This window comes from Eublepharis macularius, chromosome 17, assembly GCF_028583425.1.
Source record: "Eublepharis macularius isolate TG4126 chromosome 17, MPM_Emac_v1.0, whole genome shotgun sequence".
In the NCBI taxonomy this organism is placed as follows: domain Eukaryota; kingdom Metazoa; phylum Chordata; class Lepidosauria; order Squamata; family Eublepharidae; genus Eublepharis; species Eublepharis macularius.
In genome coordinates, this window is record NC_072806.1 from 2386100 (window position 1) to 2410389 (window position 24290).

Here is a 24290-nt window from a genome sequence, read left to right on the forward strand (position 1 = left end):
GGGCGAGCAGCTGAGCTGGCCTGCTATAGAACAGCAGGATTTGAATTCAGCGGCACCTTAGAGAGGAACAAGGGTTTCGGGGCGGAAGCTCTCGGGAGTCAGAGCTCCCCTTTTCAGACACCCAGAGATTTCCATGCAACCGAATGTGGCGCCTTCCGCGGTTTCAGGTGGGTAGCCGCGTTGGGCAGCAGTAGAACAGTCGGATTCGTGGCACCTGCGAGACCGACCAGGTTTGCAGAGCGTAAGCTTTCGAGAGTCACAGCTCCCTTCTCCAGACATCAGGTTTCGCCTTCTGGAAATCTGGCTGGCCTCGAAGGGGCCGCTGGGCTCGGCTCCGGTGTTAGCCACGGGGGCTGCTGGCCCTTTCCGAGCGGGGGGGGGGGGGAGGCTCCGCGCCTCCCGCTCGCCCCCCGCCCCCCGCCCCGGGCGAGGCAGGCAGGCAGGCAGGCAGGCAGGCGAGGGGCCGAGCGGCGCCCGCCTGGCCCGGCCCGGCCCGGCCTCCCCTCCCCGCCTCCCGGCCGAGCCTCCGCAGAAGGGGCTGAGCCGGGCGCGCGCTCCCCGGGGCGCCCTCGCGCTCCCCCGCCCGCCGCAGCCTCTGCGGAGACGCCAGGCCGGGCAGCGCAGAGCCGCGCAGCGCTCCCGCCAAGCCGCCGCGCCGCGCCCTCCTGCCCGCGCCGCGCAGCATTCATTCGCGGACCGCGGAGCTGCGGGCGGGTGGCTGGCGACGTCGCTCTCCGGCCCGGCTCGGGGCGGACGCGGGAGAGCTTCTCTGGGGCTGCCGGCGCCTCGCTGGGAAGCCCCCCTCCCGCCTCCGCCGCCTGGGAACGCGAGGCGGCGTCGCCGCCCCTGCCCCTGCCCCTGCCCCTGCCCCTGCCGCGGGGATGCTGGGCGGCTAGGACGGGGGCCGAAGCCGGGTCTGCAGCGCCGGGGGCAGGCAGGGCCCTCGCGCCTCCCCGCGCGGCTCGGCCGGGTCAACTCTCTCGCCGAGGCGTATTCTCAACGCCAGTCCACGACAGGGTGCGGGATCATCTCCTGGTTTCTTGTCGGGTAAGTCATTTTCTCTCATACTCTCTCCTGTCTGATGTTATCGCCCCTTTTGCTCCTTGTAGATGCCTGAGACTTAGCAGCCTGACGCAGCCGTCTGTATTTGCAAACACACCTGCGTTTAACAGAAGTAAGTGCGAAAGTGACCAGCTTTCGATTTTTGTTTCTCAGCACAGTGTTTTAAAAGTTTGAGGTTTTGTTTGGTTGCACAAAATAGAACGCATGTTGGATTTTAAGCACTGCTTTGGCCCCTCTTCTCTCCCGCATCCACAGCTTTCACACATGCACACAAAAATTAGCATGAAAGCCGCTCCAAGACTCAGTGATTGTCAAGGGGCAACATGGCAATATGAAGTTAGATTTGCAGTAGAACCGCAAGATTCCAGTCCAGTAGCGCCTTAAAGACCGGCCAGATTTCCAGGGTATGAGCTTCGGAGAGTCAGAGCTCCCTTCTTCAGAACAGACAAAGTTCGTGAAATGTGCTCTGCCGGTGTGGGGACTCTTTACCGGGCAAGACGTTGGGCTTTGTCACTCAGCAAAGAACCTGCAGCCGGTCTTGAGCTAGCCTCCCTTATGGGTGCTTGCGTTTGGCAACATTCATATGCCATATATTTGTTAAAAACCACAGTCATGATCCAACGGAAAGCCTGTTGATTTTAGCAGGCATGCGCACACCTCGCTGTCTCATTTTTACACATTCTCACTCTCTGTTGAATCGCCTGAATCAGCCTTCCACTGGGTGTATGCGTCCGCCTGCTTTAGAGTTTCACAGGACTCCTCATTCAAACACAGCTGCTCATCTATGGTGAGTAAAATGCAGTGAGCTCCTTTTTTGTTTCAGGATCTCTGCTACATACTGTGAAAATGGGGGTGGGCGGACAGGTGAGCCCCTACCTGTTGAGGACCAGTGTGTCAGGCTGTCTTCCTGTATACCCAGCCAAGGCCTTTGTGTATCTACCCACAAAGGTACCAGCTGCTGAACGCTTTCGGAAACTCTTCTCCTTCCCCACCACTCTTGTGGGGCTTTGTTAAATAGAAACCTGTCTCTCTTTTCTTCTCAACTGATCAAGACCAGATTTCTGTACTGTTACTCCCCCCTTCCCTGCTGTGATTGATGGCTTGAAAGAGGAGAAATTGCCACAAATAGAAATCAGTTACAGATGAAATGGGGGGCAGGGGGGCAACAGCTTTGGAGTCATTAAAATCCTTCCATCCTTCTCTCCCTCCCCTTTCCTCCTCTATGACAAAAAGAGGAGAATCCATGAAGAATTGCATTTTGGAAACGTCTTTTGTCTGTGTGGATTCTCTGATCGTGTCTGAGCTGCCCTCCCCTCTTCTTTCTTTTCAATTTTTGGTGCGTTCCAGTTACAAAAGGGAGAATAATTTATGTAAGAGGCCTGAAATGAATTGACATGGTATAGCAGGGCATAGGAGGAAATAATGCTTTGAACAAAGAGAACAAAGAGAAAAGAATTCCTTCTTTCCCAAGAAAAGTTTAAATGTTCAGCAAGTTAAATTGGCATGTCTGGAACCATAACTTGGTGCTACAATTGAGATGTTTCAAACCTGTTGAACGGGACTGATTGAAGTTTGGGATAGCTTTCACACATCAAGAAAAACATCTAATGTGTTTATTGGAAGGCTCTTGTTAATGGTTTTCAGTGATGGTCGTAAGCAAAGAATGTCTGCTCTAAATGTGTTTTTTACTGTTCCTTGATGGCTCCTGTGAAATGTGTAGATTTTGCTAGCAAACTCTTGCTTCTATCATTCAAGGACAACTTTGCCTAAATGACTGTGTTGTCTTTTAGAAGGGAGTTTGAAGGTGCAACTGAGGGCACGCGGTATTCTGAAACAAAATCTTGATTTTAGAATTTTTTAAAAAAATCGTAAGATCTGAATTCAGTGTTCTTGAAAGCCAAGTGCGGTGGGTTTAAGTGAAATCTTTTGCTTAATAAAATCCCCACAAAAACCAGAATCTTTTTTTAAAAGTTGATCTTCTAACAAAGAAGACTGGTGAAAAATCCACTGAAGAATTCTCATGTTCTAGATTAAAAAAAAAAAACCCACCCAGCCCCAACACATAAGTAACAGAGGACTTATGCATCTGACGAAGAAAACGTGATTCTCGAAAGCTTATGCTACAATAAAATTGGTTAGTCTTAAAGGTGCTACTGGACTCTTTTTTATAGAGGACTTATAGCCGTACTAAATGGTAGCTGTCTAGCATGTTGAGGCTATGTTGGATGTACTATTTTGGTGTATTAAGAGGGCTCAACAACATTCTCCATTTCGAAACGTACATTATGATAATTGTTTTACAAAGATCTTAATCCTGAAGCTACTTAAAAGTCACAACTCTGAAAAGACTGCCAGAATTCAAAGGAATATTCAGAATTTGAAGTTTTCCTATATTGCCCTGCCCCTCCATTTACTGAATGGGTATCCATCTGCTTTTGGAAGGTAATGGGCTTACAGAGTTTCTCCGCATTAGGGCAAGGCAAGTACACTGTAAAAACTTACATATATCCTTTGTAGATCTGAGCCCCCCCCCTTTTGAGAACATAGAGCATTGGTCATAGATCCAGAGGAGTTAGCCATGTTAGTCTGTAGTAGAAAAATAGTAAAGAGTCCAATAGCACCTTTAAGTCTAACCAACTTTATTGTAGCATAAGCTTTTGAGAACCACAGTTCTCTTCGTCTGAGAACCACAGTTCTCTTCGTCTGATGCATCGTCAGATGCATCGGACGAAGAGAGCTGTGATTCTCAAAAGCTTATGCTACAATAAAGTTGCATCTAATGAAGAGAGCTGTGGCTCTTGAAAATTTATGCTACGATAAAGTTGGTTAGTCTTAAAGGTGCTAGTGGACTGTTTACTACAGAGCACTGGTAGAACCCTGCAGAAATATTAATTAATTAATTATTAACCCTGCAGAAATATTAATGTCATTTATAGTCCGCCTTTCTCACTGAGACTCAAGGCGGATTACATAGTGTGAAATTAGTACAATCAGTAGCAAGGATAAGGACAGACATTTCCATAGAGTGTTAAGAACATTTCTATAAACAATGTCATAGAGTAAATGAATACAAGTTTATGAAGACATAGCATTAGCAAGGATCCAATATGGGGTTAAAGAATTGCTGAAACAGAACATAATCAATTCTAGGACTTACATTAAACAACATGAAGCACAGGTAGTGTATAGGAGTACATATTTAAAGCAACAGATAATATATATAAGGCAGTATAATGGTGAAATCGATGGTTCCTAACTCATTAGCGAAACATCTGAGATCCTCTCCCTACAATACCACCCTCCTATCTGAGCAAAAGCCTTTCTGAATAATTTGGGTTTGCATTGTTTGTGGAAAGCCAGGATTGTGGGGGCTCTCTTGACCTCCTCAGGCAGGCCGTTCCGCAGGGTAGGGGCCACCACAGAGAAAGCCCATGAACAGGCTGCTGTTGATTTTGCCCATGTACAGGCTGGCACCTGCCAGAGACCCTGTTCAGATGAATGAAGCTGCCGTGGAGGAACATAGGGAGGGAGGCAGTCATGTAGGTATGCCGGACAAGAGCTGTGAAGAGCTTTGTATGTAATAACCAGTACCTTGAATTGAGCACAGTAACTGACAGGTATACCCTAAGGATTTATCTAATCTGGCATCCTTTTTAAGCCATGGCCAGTTGCCTGTAGGAGACTTGTAGGAAAGTGACATTCAGCTCTGTTATCTAGTTTGCAGAGGTATACTGCCTCTGATCATGGAGGATCCATTAAGCTAAAGAGCCACTAATAGCCCTTTCCTCCATGGATTTGTAATTTTTTTTTGTAAAGCCATCTAAGCTATTAATTTTCACTCCATCCTGTGACGTTAAATTCCATAAGTTAATGATACACTGTGTGAAAACTGGCTTCATTTTGTTTGCCATGATGCTACTATCAGTCGAATTCCTTGGCTGGCCCCGAGTTGGAGAATTACGGAAGAGGAAGAAAAAAAAAATCTTTCTCACTTTTTCCATCTTATTTTTCAAACATCTTTCATACTGCTTCTTTTTTAACCATCTTCTTTTCTCCCAGCTAAAAAGCCCCAAACGCTTGCATCCCCTTGATATTTTTTCTGCACCTTGGCCTCATAGTATGAAACCAGTGGTGGAGCATTTCCCAGCATACCTTGAACCAGCTTGGCTCCAGGGGCCTGCCTGGGGGTGTGCATCCCCTGTACATGTTGCGTGCCCCATGTGTTGTTATTAGGGCAACCCAAAAACAGCCCCCAGCCAATGAAAAATAGTAGAGTCCAGTGGCACCTTTAAGACCAACCAACTTTATTGTGGCGTAAGCTTTCAAGAACCGCAGCTCTCTTTGTCAGATGCAACTTTGTTGTTGCATAAGCTTTTGAGAACCAAAGCTCTCTTCGTCAGATGCATCTGATGAAGAGAGCTGTGGTTCTCGAAAGCTTATGCTACAATAAAGTTGGTTAGTCTTAAAGGTGCTATTGGACTCTACTATTCTGCAACTACAGACTCACACGGCTAACTCCTCTGGATCTACAGCCAATGAAAGCAATCCATGTGGGTTTCTGTCCTTGCTGTGCTACTAAACATCTATGGTGGTGTCTTCAGAACATCGCTGTGTTGTCCAGCATTGTCTCTTGGCATCACAGTTATGGGGTAATTGCTTTGTGTGTGCAAACCCACTGAAAAATGTAATTTCCTCTCGTGACTCAGAGGCCAAGTATCTGCCAGGCTGGTAGAGAGTCCGAGTGGTGCCATTTTCTCTCAAAAGGGCTGTGGCACTGTGGTAAAATTTTGAGTTTGTGTCTCACATGTCAGTTGAAGGTGTCCTGCTGATTGTGTCTCAGCTGAGAACCCCTCTGAGTCCCGGATCCAGCGCTGCTCCTTCCCCTCCCAAATCTGAGCACCTGTTGAAGAGCATCTAGAAATCCTTAAAATGGCGCTGTGGAAAGCAAGAGCTGTGTGTGTGTGTGAAAAATGTCCCGAAGTATACATCCCAGAGGGGAAGCCTTGCTCGTTGGCTACAGCCAAAACAATAGAATCGTGGCATTTTAAAAACCAGAAAAATTTATTATAGCATAAGCTTTGTAAGCCCTCTGGGCTCTGACTCACGAAAGCTTGTGCTATAAAAACGTGCTAGTCTTTACGATGCCACAAGACGCTTTTGTTAAAAAAGAATAAGGGACATCTCTGGATTAGCGAAGCGTGCCTGTTTGGCAAGCTCTGGTTTTATTTCCTTGGAAGTAAAACCTGCTTGTTTTCATGGAATTCTCTGAATGGGGATTATGGCAGGCAATAGGATGGCTGTGTGTTTAACCTTCTAGCACCAGAACTGACCGTAGGAGCTTCTGTTTGTATGAACAAGGTGATGATTGTCGGTCCCAAAGGGCCAGAGATACAAAGCAGATACAATCAGTCCTCTTACAGTGAAATCCGAAGCACAGTTCCTCCACTCTAAGCCCATTGAAATCAGTGGGCTTAGACTGGGGTAAGTCTGCTGTAGAATTTCACGGTTAATGAACCAAATTTTGGCCTGTGGAGGAGCTTCACACTTTGGAGTTTCACAGGACTCTTCATTCACAATAGAAAGGGGGAAGGACTTCCAGGCATACTTCAAGCGGGCAGATTAGAAACAAGCAGGGCTTTTTTTCAGCAGGAACGCGGTGGAACGGAGTTCCGGAACCTCGTGGAAATGGTCACATGGCTGGTGGCCCCGCCCCCTGATCTCCAGACAGAGGGGAGTGTAGATTGCCCTCTACGCCGCCAAGTGGCGCGGAGGGCAATCTCAACTCCCCTCTGTCTGGGGATCAGGGGGCGGGGCCACCAGCCATGCGACCATTTTCGCCGAGGGCAACCCACTGAGTTCCACCACCTCTTTTCCCAGAAAAAAAGCCCTGGAAACAAGTAAAACCCAAGAGTTTGCATGGTTGAGAATGGACTATTTGCGTTATCATTGAGGGAATGGATTTGAATTTTACCGACTGATATTTGCAAGCAAGTTGTGCCGAGAGTTGCAAACTTCCAGGCTTGATTTTTAGAAACGTGGCTCATGGTGATAAAAAGAACCCTTTGCAAGCGTGGCCCAGACATTTTGAAGAGGACACCTGGCAGGAGGTTAAAGCGTAGGGCGCAATGAACAACCCTAGGCCAAACGTCCTCCAGTGACCGTGATCTCCAAGCCTATTCAAATGGTATTAGGCAATTAATGGTGTTGAAATTTATGACTAATTTTCAAATTGTGTTCAACAGAAGGTGTGGGGAGGGAGGTGATTGCCTCCGAAGTTCTTGACCGTAAGGGCCTAATGGAAGATGGTTGAGGAAGTTTTTTTAAAGACCCTGGGGAAGTTCATACGAAATAATGCACTTGTATGTTAAAAGAAACATGGTGTAATCAACAATAACAAAGAGTAATATTTGGTTATTTACTAGAGAGCTAAAGAAAATATCAAGCTGTCCCTTGGTACACGAGAAAGCTTTCTACGCAGTGATTCTGGACCGGCAGTCAGTCAAGTGGATTAGAATTCCAGTTGCTCTCGTTGCCAAATTCACCTCCTTACTCTTTCCCTGTGCTTCTGGCAGGTACTCCGAAGCAGCAACAATTCCACTCTCAGGGAAACGTGACTTGGACTTTTATTTGCACTTGGTTGAAAGGAGCTCTTCTGATCTCCTTGGAAGGGATTGTGTGCACAAATGGGCAAACTGGGCATCCAGATTGCGAGTTGTCTGCATGTGCGTTGCAAGGGTGTGTGCGCCTAGACTGATGTTTGGGGTTTCTGGATGAAGCGAGGGACTCTCCGCTTACCGGGCTTAGCTGGCAGAAGGGCCTCTCCAGAGCGCAGGCCTTGGAATGCCCCCTTAACAGCTCAGCATGTTTTTCTTGGGGGTTCACCACTTTTCGTTCCCTGCCAAGTTTCTGGTTTCCTAAAGATCCAAGCCACCTGCTCTGCGACCCGTAGACCTAGCTACATTCCTCAGCGAAGGCAAACGGTGTGCTTTCTTTTTCTTCTTCTTTCTGTTTTTAACAGCAGCCAGCTCAGCCGGCCTCTTGATTTCTTTTTTGAAAAGGTGCTGGAAGATTGAATGTCTGCTCATTAGTAGGTTCGTCCATACTGTATATGTCCAAGTGTTTGGTTGAGGCAGAAATGGAGCAGAATGGGTTGCTCTCTGAGAAGGCTGCCTGTGACATCTCTGAATGAGTTCCTGTTCTGGGATTGCCTTCTACCAGTAAAACGAAGTCATGCAGAAACATGAAATTATTCATCTGGAGCCAGACAATTCTTACCCGTTCACTTTCTTATCCACTTTGTTGCTGTTGTTGCGGAGGATAAAAATGGTGTCTCCAGTTTTAGAGTGTGTCAGATGTTCGGAAACATCATTTCATATACCATGTGGCTATGTTTTAAAGAGAGAAAGATTTCTGGTCTGTACTGAATTGGTACATTGAGTGAAGTATAAAGTTTTCTGGCTCGTTCTATCTAATAGCCCTCATGAACAGAGCAGAGGATCCCGGGAGGTCTTCCGTCCAGGCAGAGAGCCATTTAGCTTCTGCCAGAGGGGGCTGTGTCCGGTGCCTTCCGACCATAACCATGGCTCCCAGATTTGGTGAGTTATAAGAAGCCATCCCTCCATGCGGCTCATTTGCACCAGCAGTCTGTGTTTGCCTTTTGGGTGTTCCAGACTGGCCTACTTCCTTGCAAGAGTCGGGTCTTGCTTCACCGTTTGGTGCGGGCCTGAGCTCGTTCGGCAGAAGAGAAGTTTTGAAAACAAGATGCAGAGAAGATTGGGCTGCTGTGATTGAGGTCTGTTTGTGCATTTTAAATCTTGGCCGCAACACAACAAGAGTTGGGCAAACGGCTGTGTCGAAACATGCCAAGAGGGTGCCCAGTTTGATCTTGTTGATCTGGGGACTGGTTTTCTGTTGGAGTCTGCCTCTGCCATGCCAGGGAACATCCATGTGGGAAAACCCGGTCTGATGCAAATGGAGGGCATGTGGTGGCAGAACCTGGGAAAAGGGGGCATGAGATTGCTTGAGGGGAGGGGTTGTGGATTATTGGCTTGCATGGATCCAGGGAAAAGGCCATGTGAACTCTGTGCCAAACCACATCCTGCATCGGAGAGTTCAGCTGCTTTTTCTTCCCTGAACATAACTTGCGTTGCTGGATCACACCAGTTTCGTTCCTGAGACGGATGGGGAGGGCAGCTTGTGGCTCCGTGGGAGAACTCTCTGTAGGGAAAGGTTCAGCTCTTGACAACTCTGCTAAAGAATCGCAAGCAAGAAGGTTCGGGGGAAAGCCTTTCTTGGCCCAACACCCCGGAGAGCCAGAGCCTGTCTCAGGAGAAGGCGGCTTCATCCGGCTACTGCCTCCAACCGTGACCGGACAGCGTGACCAGCCATTTCCTCTAGGATTTCCTTTGGCTTTTGTCTCGTACTTGAAGGGGCCTTTAACTGAGCTAGTCCACTGCCCCTCTAGTACAACATTCAGGGCTTTTTTTCAGCTGGAACACGGTGGAACGGAGTTCCGGCACCTCTTGAATATGGTCACATGGCCGGTGGCCCCGCCCCCTGATCTCCAGACAGAGGTGAGTTGAGATTGCCCTCCGTGCCGCCAAGTGGCGCGGAGGGCAATCTCAACTCCCCTCTGTCTGGAGATCAGGGGGTGGGGCCACCGGCCATGTGACCATTTTCTCCGAGGGCAACCCTCTGAGTTCCACCACCTCTTTTCCCAGAAAAAAAGCCCTGACAGCATTAATTGGCATCAGCTTTACAGGGTCTCTGGGAAAGGAGGACCTTTCCTAGCCCCTTCTACCTGAGACCTTTCAGTGGCAGATGCTGGGAATGGGCCTGTGCTCTTCGGCATGCAAAGTGAAGGCTCTCGCATGAAGTCTGGTGAGGCTTGACCAACCTGCTCATCTATGGATGCATCCAGAAGTTGTTAGTGACCACACCATGATGGACCTGTGTGCATTCGCAACATGCCGCTCCCCGCCTGCTAGATTTGTGCAGTTTGCTACATGAAAAGGGAGCAAGGGTCACAGGTGGTTAAGTGTGCTGTGCTGGGAGAGGCTGCAGCAGGTGCAAATGTTGCTGCACTGTGAATTTGCTCAGTGGCCTTAGGCAAGCCACCTTCCCTCAGCCTCAGTCTTGCCATCTGCAGTACTGGCCTGCCTTACAGGGCTGTTCTGAGGATGGCAGCAAGATAATGTTTATGAAGTGCTTTGCTTCAAGCATCACCAACAAAGTTTCTCCGTAAGGCAAATTAACAACAACAACAACCTTTTCCAACCTTGTTCAACAAACCTTTTTTTTAAAAGAAGATACAACGTGGCCTCTGCTTTTGTGGGTTAAGCCCACCATCAGATGCTTGAAGTGACGTCTCAGTCAGTGGTATATGTACACAGTAAAAGAGCAAGATTTGTGTCCAATAGCACCTTAAAGACCAACTAGATTTCCAGGTATTTAAGGTGCTACTAACCCAAATCTTGTTCTTCTACTACAGTCCAACACCACTATTCACTTGAAACTATGCACAATAAAGTGTGGTTGGTTCTTATGTGCAGAGGAAAACAACTGGGACCGAAAGGCAATGAAATTCAAGGGTGTGATGCAAAATGCGGAGCAAAAATGTAGACAAGATCAGTAAAAGCTGGGCACTCAATGCCTAAAGAGGTGCAATGGGTTTCTGCAGGGAGGCAAAGATAGACCCAATCACAACTCATTCGGAAGGCACTGAAAGAGAACACGCTGATGACTTCTCCAACACATCTCCCCTGGAAGCTGTCACTGAGGAACGGTGAACGGGAGGTCAGCAAATGAGCTGGGAGGTGGAAAGAGTCTCCCACTGGTTTCGGCTGCGCATGGTGTAATTGTTGTGGGAAGGAAGCCTTCATGGGGCCCCCGTGTGGTGGGAGGAGGGTGTGACCTGGGAAATTGCTCTGTGAAGGATCTTGGCTGTATCTTGCTTTTCCTAACTGATTCTTATCTTTTAAAAAACTATAATAAAGGAGAACATTCTATTGTGCGCGCGTGCGCGCGCATATATTGGTGCAAGAAAGGCTACCTAGTCAGAGAAAGAGGCGGCCCAAAACGGTATTTACTGTGACGGCTTGCTGGAGAACAGCTGATGCATTCCGGAGCAAAATATATATTGTTGGGAGAGAGTGAGTGAAGGTTACAGACCAAATAGCTGTCTACTGGTGTAAGTGAGACAGTGCGCACTTTGTGTGGAAGAGGAGGTGAAAAATCAGGCTTGCAAGGCATCTTGAGCAGGTAGGACAGTCCTGACCTCAAGTACGGCAGCCAGTGAGGCACTGAAAATTGTCCAGCTGGGAATCAAATCGACATACGGGATTATGTCATAAATTGGCTTATTTATGTGTGTATGTCTGTTTGCAAATCAGGTCAATTGTACTTGCAGATTTATTTTAGTTTTATCAAATATCATTTTAAAAGAAATTGACTAAACGGTCCAGGGGGGAACGTCTTTTATTCTATCTAAAATTTCCAGTGTGGTAAGGGTTGTGGTAGAGTGTGGGGGGCACGTGGAAGGCTATGCAAATGTTACCACTCTCCGCTTCAGGAAGAGGGAGGCTTCCAGGCAGCTGTGAACCGGTGCTTTGGCTAAAAGAGAAGCAGGTGGGTTTGCCCCCTCCGGCTAAAGTCCCAGCCGAGTCCGGTGGAAAAAGACTTTGTGATGATTGACAATATCCTAAGGGTTTTTTAAAAAATGTAAACAAAATAAGCAAATGAAGGCAGGGAATTGTAAACAGGCCTGGAAATATTTTATTACATGTTAGGAAAGCACATATGATTGGGAGGAGCTTCCATGTTCAGTAGCAGTATACTTTGGCATGCAAGCTCCTGGAAATAAACAGGAGGAGATCTTCATTTCCACGATCATCCAGAGGGTGGCAACTGTTGGGAAGAAGGTGCTGGAGGGATGGCGTTTGGGACTGATCCAACTGGGCAATTCTTATTAGCTGTAGCACTTGAGAGTGGAACCTCCATGGATAGGTGCAGTTTGCAGAACTTCAGAGGAGGGTGTGGAGGCTTTCATGCCTCGCTTGGGGGACTTCCTAGAGGCATTTGGCTGGTCCTGGTTGGAACGAGGATATGAGCAAGAGGGACCTGTTGTCTGGTCTTGCGATACTTTTCTTAAGAAGTATTTTCTCTGGCAAGGTGGTGGAGAATTGTTTGATGTGCTGTTGAATGGTATTGCACACCTGCGTTCTCAGGCATACTCTTCTGTTAAAAAAAGGAAAATAAATGAGATGCTGCCTGTATGCAGAGGAAGAAGAGAAGCGGGATTTCATTTCAAGCAGGGCCTAGAACAATTTTCATAGTTGGTGTTGCATAATAATGAAAAGACATAGATATGGATCAGCAGGTCCTTAGTTCGAATCTTGCCTCTGACACAAACTTACCAGATGTCTTTGGACAAGCCACTCTCTCTCTCTCGGACTGGGACCAATCCCAAGCAATAGGGAATAGTAATACTGACCTACCTTATAGGTCATTGGAAGGAAGGAAGATTGCAACACAGTAAGGTTTGTGAAGCACTTTAGACAATACTGTGGCTGAGTCCTTTCCTCTACAGGAAGATTGTCAGTGGCTGTGTATTTCAAAGGGTCTTGTGCGGCTGCAGGAGATCCTGCTGTGTGTAATTTTTCTGGGCCTGTGTGGCTCCTGGGGAGCTGTGATTGCCTCCCCCCCTCTTTATGCAGAGTAGGTTCATAGTACTGTGTTGCCCCAAGAAAACATAACCACCCACTCCTGGGCTGAGACCATCAGCAGCCGGTTTCATGGCAACTTGGTAAAGGCACAGGGTTGGCTTGGACCTAGTGGCCCAGAAGAGGATTCTGTCCCATGCTATGACTGCTTGGAGCGAGCGCAGTTCCCAGAAAGCATCAGCACCTGCCTCGCCGTGCCACCCCATGCTTGGGGGACTTGTCAGAGAATTGGCCCTGACAGTGTGTGTGTCTGCCCGTCATGGCTGGCCATTTCCCCACCGGCATGACCCGCACACCTTGGCTCATTTGGCCACATTGGCCACCGTGCTATGCAAAGAGCTTCATCAGCAGATGGAACACAAAGGCACAAAAGCAGATCTCCTTTTCTGGTCACAGCTTTATTATAGCTTAAGCTTTCGAGAACCACAGCTCTCTTCATCAGATGCATCGACGAAGAGAGCTGAGACGAAGAGAGCTGTGGTTCTCGAAAGTTTGTGCTGCAATAAAGTTGGTTAATCTTAAAGGTGCTACTGGACTCTCTACTATTTTGCAACTACAGACTAACACAGATAACTCCTCTGGATCTTTTCTGGTCAGTTTGTAACCTGGAGATTGTTAGGATGCGATTGAATTTCTCATGCTGGCAGAGTCCAAGTAAAGATCCCTGCCTTGATTTCACGTTCCTTGTGGAAGTCCTTCCTTATTTTCCCGCCAATGTCAGTTTCCTTGTGCCGGATTCACCTCCGCCCCCAATTAAAATCGACACTTTTGTGTAATGGCATGTAAACTGCCTCCAAACAGCATACAGGAAACAATTAGTGAACGCCCTTCATGGAAACGGGTGGAGCAGAAAGACTAATGAGGAAGGTGTAAGAAAACAAAACGAAATCTTGAAAGGGCAGATCCAGATCGTCTACGAGGAAGTCCCCGCTTCCTGTGAATTTTTGCTTGTCTTTTGTTGTAATAAAATAAAAAAATAATATATAAGAGCAGGGCTTTTTTTCAGGGGGAACACGGGGGAACGGAGTTCCGGAACATCTTGAAAATGGTCACATGGGCTGGTGGCCCCGCCCCCTGATCTCCAGACAGAGGGGAGTTGAGATTGCCCTCTGCACTGCCGAGCAAGGGCAGTCTAAACTCCCCTCTGTCTGGAGATCAGGGGGCGGGGCCACCAGCCATGTGACCATTTCTCTGAGGGCAACCCACTGAGTTCCACCACCTCTTTTCCCAGAAAAAAGCCCTGTATACGAGGGAGTTCCCACTTCTGCCGCCACTTCTGATGTCATTATCCCACTATATACTACATTGGTCACTCCCTGCCTGGAGTCTTGTGTGCAGTCCTGGAGGCCTCACTTCGAAAAGAATGTGGATAAACTGGAAGGGGTGCAGAGGAGAGCAGCCGGGGAGACAGGGGACCTGGGAAAGTTCGGTTTGGAGAAGGGGAGGCTGAGGGGGGACAGGATGGCTCTCTTGAAGTATTTAAAGGGCTGTCACTTAGAGGAGAGAAGGGAGCTGTTCCTGTTGGCAGCAGAGGATAGGACTCGAAACAAGGGCTTTAAACTACAGGAGGGAAGGCACCGTCTGGATATTAGGACAATCTTCTTCATGTTAAGAGTAATTGAGCAGTGGAACTGGCTGCCTAGGGACGTGGTGGGCTTCCCCTCATTGGCAGTCTTCAAAGAGCGTTTGGATGAATACTTACCCGGGCTGCTTTAGCCTGTTTCTGCATTGGGCCGTGGTTGGACTGGATGGTCTGTAAGACCCCTTCCGACTCTAGGATTTTATAATAATAACAACATTCGATTTATATACCACCCGTCAGGATGACTTAACACCCACTCAGGGCGGTTTACAAAGTATGTCATTATTATCCCCACAACAAAACACCCTGTGATGTGGGTGGGGCTGAGAGAGCTCTGAGGGAGCTGTGACTGCCCCAAGGTCACCCAGCTGGCTTCAAGTGGAGGAGTGGGGAATCAAACTCAGTTCTCCAGATTAGAGTCCGGCACTCTTAACCACGACACCAAACTGGCTCTTATGATCTGTGAATCCTCTTTGGCTCTAGTGACACCTGCTGGTCAGACATTGAAAAAGAGGTTTTTGTTCCGTTCCCTAAGAACAGCACAGCTGGATCAGGCATAGACTGCCTTTGAAAGTGGAGGCTTCATTGAGCTGTGGTGGCCTTTGATAGGCCTACAGTCTTTGAATTTGTCTAATCCTTAAAAAAGAACTTAAGAACAGCCCTGCAAGATCAAACCAAGGGTCTATGTAGGCTAGCATCAGTTTGGTGTAGTGGTTAAGAGCGCAGGACTCTAATCTGGAGAACCGAGTTTGATTCCCCACTCCTCCGCTTGAAGCCAGCTGAGTCAGCCACAGCTCTCTTGGGTCAGCCACAGCTCTCTTAGAGCTCTCTCAGCTCCACCCACCTCACAGGGTGTTTTATTGTGGGGATAATAATAACATACTTTGTAAACCGCTCTGAGTGGGCGTAAGTCATCCTGAAAGGCGGTATATAAGTCAAATGTTGTTGTTGTTGTTGTTATCAGTTTCTCGCAGTGGCTACCCAGTTTCCCCAGGGAAATAACAGGGAAGGCATAAAGGTAACAAAATTCCCTCTACTGTTGACCTCTCCCCAACAGCTGGTATTCAGTCATAGGCTTCGTTTGGATTCAAGGGTGTAAGTTTTCGAGAGTCACAGATTCCTTCTTCATCTTCTGACACCCTGAAAATCTGGCTGGCCTGTAAAGTTGCGACTGGGCTCAAATCCTGCTGTTCTACTGCAGCCCAACGCGGCTACCCTCCTAAAACAGGTTTCATTTGGCCACTGTGGCTAATAGCCGTTCTAGATTCTGCATCTGGGATAAACACTCTGGAACAGCGGCAGCCATAAATCTGATTTGGAAAGGAGCCTTGGCACATGGAAATCTCTCCAAGGGAAACCGCGTGTTCTGATGTTCAAATGAATATATTAGAAATCTCCCTCTGTGCTGAAAAGTAAACCTGAATCTGTGAGCACAAATTAACAGCATTATAGAAAATAGCTTCCTTCACAAGGTAAATTTCCTTACAATTCCTTGCACTCTGTTTTGTATATTTATTTGGGGCCTTGTTCGGGGTAACAACTCAACTCCTTGTATTCTGTTTAACAGGAAACGTTTGAAAATTTGTATTCCTCCTTTTCCAACGTTCAAGGCGGATTGCAAGGTCAAGTAAAATTCAGTGGCGCTTTAGAAATACTGAAAGTGTTCTGACCCGCATCCTTTCTTGGCCCCCAGTTCCGGAGTCCCAGTGGAAGAGGCACGATGCTGAGCTTCCTGCTGGGCACCTTCCTTCCAGCCCTGGTCCTGGCAGCGCCACCGCCCATTAACAAGCTGGCCCTGTTCCCAGACAAGAGTGCCTGGTGTGAAGCCAAGAACATCACGCAGATCGTGGGCCACAATGGCTGCGAGTCCAAATCCATCCAGAACAGGTACGAAGGCATCTTTGCCTCTCGGTTGGAGGTGCCCTGGGCGAGCATGGATCGATTCCTTGGCTGGGTCTGTTCAGGGGTCCAGGAAGCACTTAAGCCAGGATTTTGTCTTTGGTGACGCAGCTCAGGGAAGAGGGCGGGCCAGCAGGCTGGTGACAGGCCAGCATTCCCCTTCTAAGGGTGACTCGCTGTTGCTCCAGGGTCCCGGGGATAACTGGGGGGGGGGGGGGAATGGTCCTATGAAGGGACGTGGTCATCAAAGCGGCCTTGCAGGAAATATTTCCTTTGGCTTCCTTCGGCATGTCCTGAACCCCTTGTTCATCAGCTTAACTGGGTCCTAATATTATGGGATATATAGCTGAGTCTCTACGTGTTGCAGGTTCCAAGTCTGCGGTGCCTAAGTCCTTTTGTAGGGGAGTGAAGTCCTCTGCCCCTCTCATGTACAGAGGTCTGCAGTGGGCTCCCCTTCTTCTTCCACTTGCTAGGCCAATTCCCTAGGGTTGCCAGCTCCAGGCTGAGAAATTCCTGGAGATTATGAGGGCGGGGCCTGGAGAGGGTGGGTTTGGGGGAGTGGAGGGGTATAATGCAATAGAGTTATATAATGCAATAGAGCAGCTGGGTATAACGCAATGGAGTTCACTGTCCGAAGCAGCCATTTTCTCCAGGGGGATTGATCTCTGTCTCCTGGAGATTCCAGGAGATCTCCAGTCACCTGGCGACCCGGCCACTGTCTTCAGCCCCCCCTAACACGCTTCCTCCTTGCCTTTCTGCCGCAGGGCCTGCTTGGGCCAGTGTTTCAGCTACAGCGTTCCCAACACCTTCCCCCAGTCCACGGAGTCTCTGGTGCACTGCGATTCCTGCATGCCTGCTCAGTCCTTGTGGGAAATTGTGAGTGATTCTGGCTCGTCTGATCTGGCTGCTGCAAATGAGAAAGGGAAATTGAACGAGAGGGGTCTGGAAATGGGAGCGCAGAAGGGGCAGTTCACTGAGGAGCTTCCGGACGCAGGAGACCCTCTGGGAGAATTACTGAAGGAAGCGATTTTATACACAAGAGTGTGGCTAGAATTCAGCTTTACCAAAGACAACCTTGCAGGGGATTTATGCACACTATCCTCCCCATTCATCTTCATTCTGCCCCACCCCATTTGGCTAGGGGGCTTTGGGGCTGTAGAGCCTGTGGAGGGCAGGGTTTGGGGAGGGGCAAGACCTAGCGGGGTATAATGCTGTAGAGTCCACCCTCCAAAGCAGCCATTTTCTCCGGGAGAACTGATCACTGTAGCCTGGAGATCAATTTTAATTCCAGGGGATCTCCAGACCCCACCTGGAAGTTGTCAACCCTACCAAAGGCCCCTATGGGCTTGGTTGGCGCTGCATAAACTTGGTACCCATCTTGTTATGATCAAGTACCATTTGGGTAAAATCCTGCTTACCCAAGGCCACCTGCAGAGCTCATGGCAGGAGTGGAAGTCGAACCAGCAGAGTGCTGATTTGCAACCCAACCACTGAACCACCATTCCACAGCAGCTCCCTTATAATAATAACTGTGCTTATAATAACTGCGCTCTTCTAGGCAGATTAATGCCCCACTCAGAGGGGTGAACAAAGTCAGTGTTGTTAGTATTCCCCCAATATAGCTGCGGAGCTGGGCTGAGAGGAGGGGCTTCCCCAAGGCCATTTGCTGAGCTCACGGCAGGAGTGGGATTAGAACCAGCAGAATGCTGATACACAATCCAACCACTTAACCACTGTCCGTTTTCACACGGCCAGGCGCCCAGAAGATTGTGTGAAACTCACGCCATAAAAGCGTCTTCCTAGTGCAATTTCTCAGCACAATCCCCTTTAATGGCCCTTTTCCTGACATCATCGGGCCATTAAAGGGGATTGTGCCGGGAGATTGTGCTAGGAAGACGCTTCATGCTGTGAGTTTGCGTGATCTCCCAAGGCGCGTGTGAAAACAGCCACGGTGCTGCAGCAGCTCTACAAAGGGTGACCCTGTAGAAAGGCACCACTTAATATGTTATGGCAGCTTGTGGAGGACCCCAGTTCAGTCTTTGCCTCTCCAGTTCAGAAATGGGCCTCAGGTTGCAGGATCTGGGAATGGCCTTTTTTTTTTGCCTGAGATCTGGAGAGCCACTGCCAGTCATAGGAAGCAGCTGTGAGGACCCCCCCCCCCCGCCCAGGATTGATGGCCTGACTCGGCACACGGCAGCCTCATGGGTTTTCTTTGTCCCCTTCCCCCTTCCACAGGTGACACTGGACTGCCCCAGCAACGAGGATATCCCCCGCGTGGACAAACTGGTGGAGAAGATCCTCCACTGCAGCTGCCAGGCTTGCGGGAAGGAGCAAGCCCTCTACCAGAATAATGAGGACAACCTTCCCAGCCACCCCCAACAGGAGGTGGACGAGGCCCCCGCCCACCACCACCACCACCAGCAGCAGCACCACCACCGCCAACAGGAAGAAGAGGCCGAGGAGTGAGCGCCGGCCTCCCGGGACTGTCCCCTTCAGCGGAGGCTGGGGCACCTGCCCTTTCTCTCCAGTACCCATCATGCTTTGCTCGTAGCCATTCTGCTGTCGGGGAAGGGGCTGAGTGGAAGCGGAAACTTTACTGGGGCATGACTGGCACAGGGACAGAACGGCAGCCGCTGAGAGAATGGGGGGGGGGGCTGGGGGTGTTTGAATATGAGAAATTGCACGTGGTGGTAATATATTGGGAGGGAGAGGGAGAGATTCGGTGGGGGAGGGTTTGGTGGTGCAGGTCTTTTTGCTTACGGCCCAGGCGGCTCTTAGCTGTCAACTGATGACTGATGCTCCATTGCTCTGAGGACTTTTTCCTGGCGGAGACCCGCTGACTTTGATCACTGCTGTTGGGAACTGAGACGGGGAGCCAAAGTGGGTGGCGTGTGATGCGTCCCAAAGAGGTGCCTCCCCTTGATGCCCGCTGCAGAGAAAAGAGAAGCCTGCCGTGTATCTTCTGTCCTCCGTGCTGGGGGCACTACATTTCTTCTCAAAAGGGAGTTGTGGAAAAAGAACATTTCCTTCTCTTGAAAGATGTTTGTTCCTCAGCTATGGAACTTAAAACTCTCAAACGCTACGTTTATGTTTGGGGCATGTCTGCATTGCAGACTTGAAATGGTTTGATGCTGGTTCCTTTTGCTTAGGGAAATTTGGAACTGTAGTTCTAGGCGGGGTCGGAGACACCAGTGGAAAATTTCTTGAGGACGAGAGTGGTTGTTAACCAGTTTAAATCTGTCATGGAGACCTGCCCTCCGAATTCCCCGCTTTGGGGGTGTAACACCTCCATCTGTTGGAATGTACGTCTGATTTTTCAAAAATACTCTTTTGCTTCCTGTCTTCCATTCACTTTGTACACGAACACTTTTGGAAGGTGCAAATCCGCCCTGCCCTCTAACTAACTTTGAACCAGCTGAGACGGCTTATCACTGAAGCAGGGTGCTGATTTGGGGAATTCTTTTGGAGATGACTTTTGAACAGTTATCAAATGGTTAACCGGGCGTCCTGCTGTGAATCCACCAGCCTCTGTTTTGCCCAACCCACCAGAACCAGGCCAGGGTTTTTTCCCCCCATCTGGGAGTCTTTGGCCAGCCTTTCAGTGGGTTTGGCTTCAAAGTGTGTCTATGTGTGCATGTGCATGCGTGCGTGTGTGTGTCTGAGAGAGAGAGAGAAGACAACATGACTTTGCATAGAAAGACCCCCCGTCTTCCATCCTCCAGGTGAAGCTGGAGCTCTCCCAGAATTACAAGTGATTTCCAAACTACAGAGACCAGTTCTCCTGTAAGAAAATTTCAGGTGGGTGGCTTAGGTTGGCTTCTAGTAGAAGAGCAAGATTCGGGTTCAGTAGCACCTTAGAGATCAAGGAGGAGATGCACTTTTGAGAGTCAGAGCTCCCTTTGTCAGATACAAAGAATCTCCTTGTATTTGATGAAGTGAGCTCTGACTCTCGAAAGTTTATCCCCTGGAAATTTAGTTGTCTTTAAGGAGCTAGTGGACCCAAATCTCCTGGAGAAAATGGCTGCTTTGAAGAGTGATCTTTGTGGCACTATACCCCACCTTCCCTATGCTCTGCCTCCAATTCTCTAGAAATTTTCCAACTCTTGAGTTGACAGTCCTAACTCCAGGGCTGAGCTTTGCTTTAAAGCTTCTTTGTATTGTTACCACAAATGGCACTTCTGGACTGCAGCGGCTCCTTTCTCTCAGATGAAGATCAAAGTACAGAGTTCTTTGGGGGCCAGAAGATGGCTGAAACCGTGGCATCTTGAGAATCTATCAGAGTCCACAAGGAAGAGCTGGCTAGAAAGGGGATGTCTGGATATCTCTCGCCCTTGATTGTCTGGGACAATAAAGGAACATTTTAAGGAACAGAGAAGGGCTGGGGGTAAATAATAATAATGTAATAAAATTCGATTTATATAACACCCTTCAGGACAAGTTAACACCCACTCAGAGTGGTTTACAAAGTGTGTTGTTATTCTCAAGACAATCACCCTGTGAGGTGGGTGGGACTGAGAGAGCTCCAAGAGAGCTGTGACTGACCCAAGGTCACCCAGCTGGCTTCAAGCAGAGGAGTGGGGAATCAAACCCAGTTCTCCAGATTAGAGTCCTCTGGCTGTTAACCACCACACCAAACTGGCTACATACACCAAATGAGACACTTTGGAGAGAGAAGGTGAATGGCAAAAGGTCTGGTGTGTGTGTGTGTTGTGCACCTCCCTTGTCCACCCTTCCCTATAAAAATGCAAGCCTGAATTTGCCAAGTCTCATATGGGATTTCTCTCTTGCTGGACTTTGTTGTATGAAGCTAAGAAGCCATTTTCCTGGTCTGGCAGAAGCAGCCAAAGCTTGGAACGCGCGCCGACTTTTCTCCAGTGCTGTTTAGTTTAGCTTATTCGGTGTTTAACCCACCCTCCCCACAAGTGGGCTCAAGTTTGCCCTTAAATAAATGAGATCCGTCAGCTGCATCTGATTGCAGAGCTTGTAAAGTGCCTAGAGCTGCCTGGCGGAGCCAAGTTTACCTTCCCGAGGGGAAGTTGAGCCAGAGGGCGAGTGCTCCGGGGCCAGCGGCCCTGGCTCAATCTCTGCTTGAAACCAGCTCAGGCCTTCCTCTGCCCGAGAACCCGGAGAGTCGCTACTGGTTAGAGGAGAACACAGAGTTGCCATCCTCCAGGTGGTGGCTGGGGATCTCCCAGAATTACAACTGGTCTCCAGGCCGGAGAGATCAGTTCCCCTGGAGAAGATGGCTGCTTTGGAGGGTGGACTCTATGACATCATACCCTGCTGAGGTAACCTCCCCAAACCCACCACCTCCAGGCTCCACCCCCCCCTCCCAAATCTCCAGGAATTTCCTGACCTGGAGCTGGCAAGGGGTCATTGGTCTAATGCCCAAGAAGGCCTTTTTGTATGTTCATGAGCAAAACTGGACAGTGGTGCTGAGAACTGCCAACTCCACATCCTAGACATTTGGGAGCGGAGCCTGGGAGGACAGAGTTTGCTGTGGGGCAGCCGGTCAGCAGGATGTAATGCCAGAGCACCCCCCCCCCTTCCAAAGCAGCCGCTTTCTCCAGAGGAACTGAGCTCTGTACTCTGGAGGTTAGTTGCAATTCTGGGAGATCTCCAGGCCCCACTTGGAGGTTGGCAACCTACAGAGCAGGAGGAAGATTGATTTCACCCTTCCCTGGGCATGGCCATGCACAATCTGCATGAGAGAGAGCGCGAGAGCAGGGTTACCAACCTCAAGGTGGAGCCTGGAGCTTTCCTGGAATTACAATTGACTTCCAGGCCACAGCAATCAGTTCCCATGAAGGAAATGGAAGCTTAAGTGGGTGGGCTCTATGGCATACCATAGAGTCCAGGAAAAACAGAACTCTTCGAGTCTCATTGCATCCCTTTTGGGGCTCTGTTGTGCGGTAGTGGGTGGCGGAAGAAATTCAGGAGCTCTCTAGAGCCAAGCGACAAGTGACGCCTGACACAGGTTGGACACTTGTCAGCTTCCCTCAAGTTTTGGTGGGAAATGTAGGCGTCCTGGTTTTACAGCTTGGCTCTCCATTATAGCCGCAAGACCAGGACGCCTACATTTCCCATCAAAACTTGAGGGAAGCTGACAAGTGTCCAACCTGTGTCAGGCGTCACTTGTAGCTTGGCTCTGAGTTTAGAGGAGGAAGCAGAAGGAAGAGAGGGTGCAGGGGGACCACTCAGAGAAAGCATCGCTGGAGTTAGGGGCAGAGCTGTGTTCAAAGAGGCTGTTTCAAGGAGATTTGGGGAAACTTGGCATTTGTTTTTCTCAGCCGAGGGGCCATCACTATAGCCAAATTTCATCCCAGCTGAAATGAGGAGAATTTAGAGCGGCATATTCAGAGGAAAAGCCTGTAGGAGGTTCAAGGGAAACTTTAAAAAAGGATTTCAATTTATTTTTGAAAAGTTCCTCTGAGCCTTCGGTCGAGGGGTGAAGATTTCAGAATTTGTGTGTGTATGTTAAAAAAAAGAAAAGAATCAAGCCACTGGGTGGCGCTTTGGATTCAGCAAGGTTATGGCAGAATCTAGTAGAATTAAGGTCAAGCCTATGGTTCTTGTTAAAATCCTTGTTAAAATGGTACAAGGAGGACAATAAAGTTTGCAGCTTGCTTTTTTGCACCCGCGTATTAGTTTACAAGTTCGTGTTGCTCAGTTCGATCTCCTTCCCTCTCCCCGCAACATGTTGCAAGAGATCTGCTAGAGCTCCTTGAGAGACAAAGTTCAAACTATCCACCCATAGAGGAAGGTACGTGCTGCCCCTGTGCACGGGTCACTGCTTCGCCCTGTTGTCTCTCTACCAACCAGCCTCTGTTGCATCTCTTCTGCAGACGCTTCTCTGCACCAGGTGCGACTGCATCACATCACTGTTCCCAACACAACAGAATTGCAGCTCCTCCAAGGAGGGGCTTGTTGTATCTCTGCATGAGTCACTGGTTTGGATCTGCTGCAATTCAACCAGGATCCCCCCCTTCCAGCCACTGATTTCGGTCGCTTGGTTGCTCAGTGATGTAGGTTGACCAGATTCAGCTACACTCAGCGTGGATTCCAGGATTTTTTTACTAGCAGGATTTACTGTGAAAGCAAAGCTTTACAAGAGGGCACGGAGTCTGCCCCACACTCAGTTGGAGGGAGCATGCTGAGGTGGTTTGAACTGGATGCAAAGGGTGGGGCGGGGGGCAAAATGGAGGAAAGTTAAACAGGTTTGAAATAACAGAAACAACTATAAAACTGCTGAGCCTGTCTCTTGCCCTTTCCCCACCCCGTGGGCTGTGAAACTGAGCAATCCATCCAGTTGGCTGCCCTGTAGAAGCAGGATTTGAGTCCAGTGGCACCTTGGAGACCAAAAAGATTTTCAGGGTGTAAGTTCTCGAGAGTCAGAGAGAACTGAGAACTTCATATTACTCCCTGAGAATCTTGTTGGTCTCTAAGGTGCCACTGGACGCAAATCCTGCTGTTCTACTGCGGGCCAACACGGCTACTCACCTAAAACTATAGAAGCGGAGAGCTTACCGAGAAAGGCTCACCGCTCAAACTCTTAGCCTCCATTACCTCTCCAGATAGTCTAGCAGTCTGACTCTGCAGCAGGAGCAAATGATGTGGTAGAGTCCTGAGCTGGTAGAGTAGACCGTACCACTGCAGACCAAAAGTGTGTCCTCATGTTTTGTAATGCCTCTTTATGTAAAGAAACCTCACTGCAAGTAGAAAACTAGTACCACAAGGAAAGGCCTAGTTTAGAATCTTTTCCCATTTGATAGTTTTCTACGTGCAGTGAGGGTGGTTTCTTTCTTTCTTTCTTTCTTTCTTTCTTTCTTTCTTTCTTTCTTTCTTTCTTTCTTTCTTTCTTTCTTTCTTTCTTTCTTTCTTTCTTTCTTTCTTTCTTTCTTTCTTTCTTTCTTTCTTTCTTTCTTTCTTGCATAGGGTTGCATTCAAAGATGCCTCCCTCGCTGCTACCCCATCTGCAGTGGTTCAGTCCGTACCTCAGGATTCTTGACACCTCTTTCTGCTCTGCA

The 24290-nt window shown here is 48.8% G+C and overlaps 1 protein-coding gene across 3 annotated transcripts; it reads left to right on the forward strand.

The window, feature by feature from the left end:
* Nucleotides 1–546: 546 nt before the first annotated feature.
* NBL1 (NBL1, DAN family BMP antagonist) lies at nt 547–19588 on the forward strand. 3 transcript variants are annotated; one of them, XM_055001614.1, is made up of 4 exons: nt 547–1047; nt 16058–16251; nt 17028–17139; nt 18499–19588. In XM_055001614.1, exons 2-4 carry the CDS (start codon nt 16085–16087, stop codon nt 18727–18729), a joined length of 510 nt encoding a protein of 169 aa, XP_054857589.1. In that variant the 5' UTR covers nt 547–1047; nt 16058–16084; the 3' UTR covers nt 18730–19588. The 3 variants fall into 3 exon arrangements, with proteins under 3 accessions (XP_054857589.1, XP_054857587.1, XP_054857588.1); XM_055001612.1 differs by lacking the exon at nt 547–1047 and adding an exon at nt 1763–1849; XM_055001613.1 differs by lacking the exon at nt 547–1047 and adding an exon at nt 11085–11322.
* The last annotated feature ends 4702 nt before the right edge of the window (nt 19589–24290 follow it).